Source organism: Poecilia formosa, unplaced genomic scaffold, assembly GCF_000485575.1.
Source record: "Poecilia formosa unplaced genomic scaffold, Poecilia_formosa-5.1.2 Scaffold65, whole genome shotgun sequence".
In the NCBI taxonomy this organism is placed as follows: Eukaryota; Metazoa; Chordata; class Actinopteri; order Cyprinodontiformes; family Poeciliidae; genus Poecilia; species Poecilia formosa.
This window is the reverse complement of record NW_006800004.1, coordinates 76,875-79,678: the sequence shown is the minus strand read 5'-3', so window position 1 is coordinate 79,678 and position 2,804 is coordinate 76,875. Positions and strand designations below refer to the sequence as shown.

General features: G+C 38.9%; 1 protein-coding gene across 9 annotated transcripts in view; it reads right to left on the bottom strand.

Moving 5' to 3' along the window:
• ect2 (epithelial cell transforming 2) overlaps positions 1-2,804 on the bottom strand; it is a 56,339-nt gene that overhangs the window by 39,427 nt on the left and 14,108 nt on the right. The window contains exons 1-2 of one of the 9 annotated variants that reach the window (XM_016672766.1): positions 1,955-2,049; positions 1,590-1,682 (exon numbers count right to left, since the gene is read on the bottom strand). The exons of 6 other annotated variants lie outside the window; for them this stretch is intronic. In XM_016672766.1, coding sequence (XP_016528252.1) covers positions 1,590-1,670 — 81 coding nt within the window. In that variant the 5' untranslated portion in view covers positions 1,671-1,682; positions 1,955-2,049. Of the gene's footprint in view, positions 1-1,589; positions 1,683-1,954; positions 2,050-2,804 lie in introns of those variants that run through there. 2 more of the 9 variants (XM_016672767.1, XM_016672771.1) reach the window with 2 other exon arrangements.

Sequence of the window (2,804 nt, the reverse complement as noted above, 5' to 3'; positions counted from 1 at the left end):
ATTTAAGCCTGTAGTTTCACCTGTGTGAGGATTGATTGTTATTGAGGGTGTGTGTTGATGCTGTGAGGAGAATAAACCAACTGCTGTTTCCACCTTACTCTACCTCTCATAATCTTCTGCACCGTAAAATCCAACCGCAAACGGCCGCCTTGTTACAATGGCCCACCACAGCCCCCTTCCTCACACCCCACCCAGCTGAAAGAAACGTGTCACAGGCTATGACGCAAATCTTTGTTGACAGAAATGTTGAAATTTTATATTTATTCTACACATTTTTATAGCATCGGAAAACATTAGGAATGATTGTGTCATGTTTGTTCTCCTACAGAAACCATATTAAAACAAAAAATTTATTTCCCACCCCAATCTATTTCCATTTTCAAAGCTCCAGGGAGCCACAAGGGCAGCGCTAAAGAGGCGCATGCGGCTCTCAAGCTGCAGGTTTTCAACCCCTGTACTAAACTGACTGAAGATGAATACATAAACTAAAAGCTGGAGAACAGACATTTTTTATAAGCGTATCTGTGAGCCTGCCTCTATTATGAAATTGAATATAATTTCAGATCTTTGTATAACTGTTCTTCAGGTGAACTTAGAAAGTGAGCTATTATTATTATTATTATTATTATTATAGGTTAGTTTTCTAAACTACAAAAAAGTATCTGTTAGAGAAGCTCAAATATGAAAAATTGGACTGATATTGATATCTGATAGTAACACCGGTGTTATGCCAGATTTACCAATATTTTATTTTATAAATTTTTTTATCCAATTACTCGATTAATCTTAAGAATAATCGATAGATTACTCGATTACTAAAATATTCGTTTACAACAGCCCTAATATGTACACACACACACGTACGTACATGCACGGAAATACATACACACATACATATATAATATTCTGAGTGAAAAATGATTCTTAAAAAATTGGCAATTAAAAATGTATAACATAAAATAAATATTCATTGCTTTTAAAGTGCCTGGACTAATTCAACAGCGGTCCAATAGCCACATAATGAGTGGAATGGAGAGGTATTTATCTCAAATATACACGTTAACATTATGTTTTTGTCGTAATAAACCTGAAAGTTTGACATGAATAAATTTTCTTTTATGAGAGTAAATTAGTCACTTAAAATCAGTATGAAAACTTGTCACTGGCAGCTTTAAAATGTAGATTTTTAAAATTAAAATCATTTCATGGTAAGTTGCAGCTCAAGAGATCTAAACTGAACAAAAATGTGGACTACCACTTACAATGAATTTGGTGTTTGACACATTGCCCTATCATTTGGGGTTTTTCATTTGTACCTAAACACAGGCAAACACTGACACCATAATTGGAAATCATTTCTGCTCAGGTTTTCTTTTAAAAAATGTTCAAAAGTTGCTTTGACTTGGTTGTAAAAGTGTACAGAACTAATTTTAAATATTCACCCATAAATCTGTTCAGCATCAGCAAGTTAATCATGCAGAGTGATTGAATGAGTAACCAGAGTGAATTAAGGGTCATGCAGCACGTTCCAACGTCCCATCAAAGTGTCAGACAGTCATTCACACAGGAAGGCAGACACTGTACTGTACCATAGTGACTATAGATTTTATCATCATTTTCTCCTCGGAACCTGCCTCGCCTTCTCTTATCTTTACCACAGGTACCTCCATTACTGTGATGGCCTGGAAAAAAACCAACCAGCAGGACATGGAGGTCAAACACTGGCATTTAAAGAAAAAAAAAAGATCATAACAAAAGAAGGGCAAATATGAAAGCTGAGAGAGAAAATTGCAGAAGGGCAAGGACAAATGCATACAAATTACCACCATGTGGGGACAAAAACACAATGAGGGGTGGATTTCTGGACACAGTGAGGGGCAGGTCTAAGAAGATGGGGCGGAATCTTTGTCCTTGCAAAGTTTAAAGATGGTGTCTTCAAACAAATATCACACACCTAAAGGAGGATGGACGAAGAGCAAAAGATCATCCTGTTAAAAATGTATATGATGTTCAAAGCCTCAGGAGGGAGGTGGAGAAAAGGGACAGATGCCGATTTGTTCTTGGGTCTGCTGAGAACAAACCTGAGAATAAACTGCAAAAAAATAAAAACCTTAGCCATGGTCTGGCTTTCCTTTCTACCTTACAATCTGCAACAAATACAAGCTGGGGGGAACCACAGAGGACCAGCAAGTTGGACAACCTTCTCCGTTTCAGTGTGAAGTGATTTCCATAGAAGCATAAGCAGCCAAACCAAAGGAGAATAAGGGTTCAAGATAACTACAGCCCTTTCTCCATAGCTGTGGCTTTCACCAGTTCTCCCTCTGTCAGTCCCAGCCAGATTCTCCATTAGTGGATCCTGCACAGCGGGACAACTATGTGGGCAGGGGGGTACAAAACTGGAAGTAGCTCGGTATTGAGACTGCTTTAGTTGACCCGTCTCACCATCTCAACCAAACTGATCATAGCATGGTTAGACCTGGAAGGCCAAATCTTTTTATGAATTAGGAAGAGCAAATACAATATCAACTGGATGGAGCAACCTGCAACAAACAGATGGACCAAGAGATTTTGGAGAAACTGGTTGCCTAAGGGTACACTTGTAAAATGACATCATCAGAGCAACAAGCTCAGCTCCTGCACGCTCACGGCCCACCCACGTTCCTGTCTATACTCATCCCCACATAGAGAGGAAGAAACTGCTAATGGAGACACACCCAACTCTGCTAGGACCAAACTAGACATTAACTGGCTAGAGTGGGATTTGGCAATGGAGGAGGTTAAAGCTTAAAGCTTCAGGACAGAAT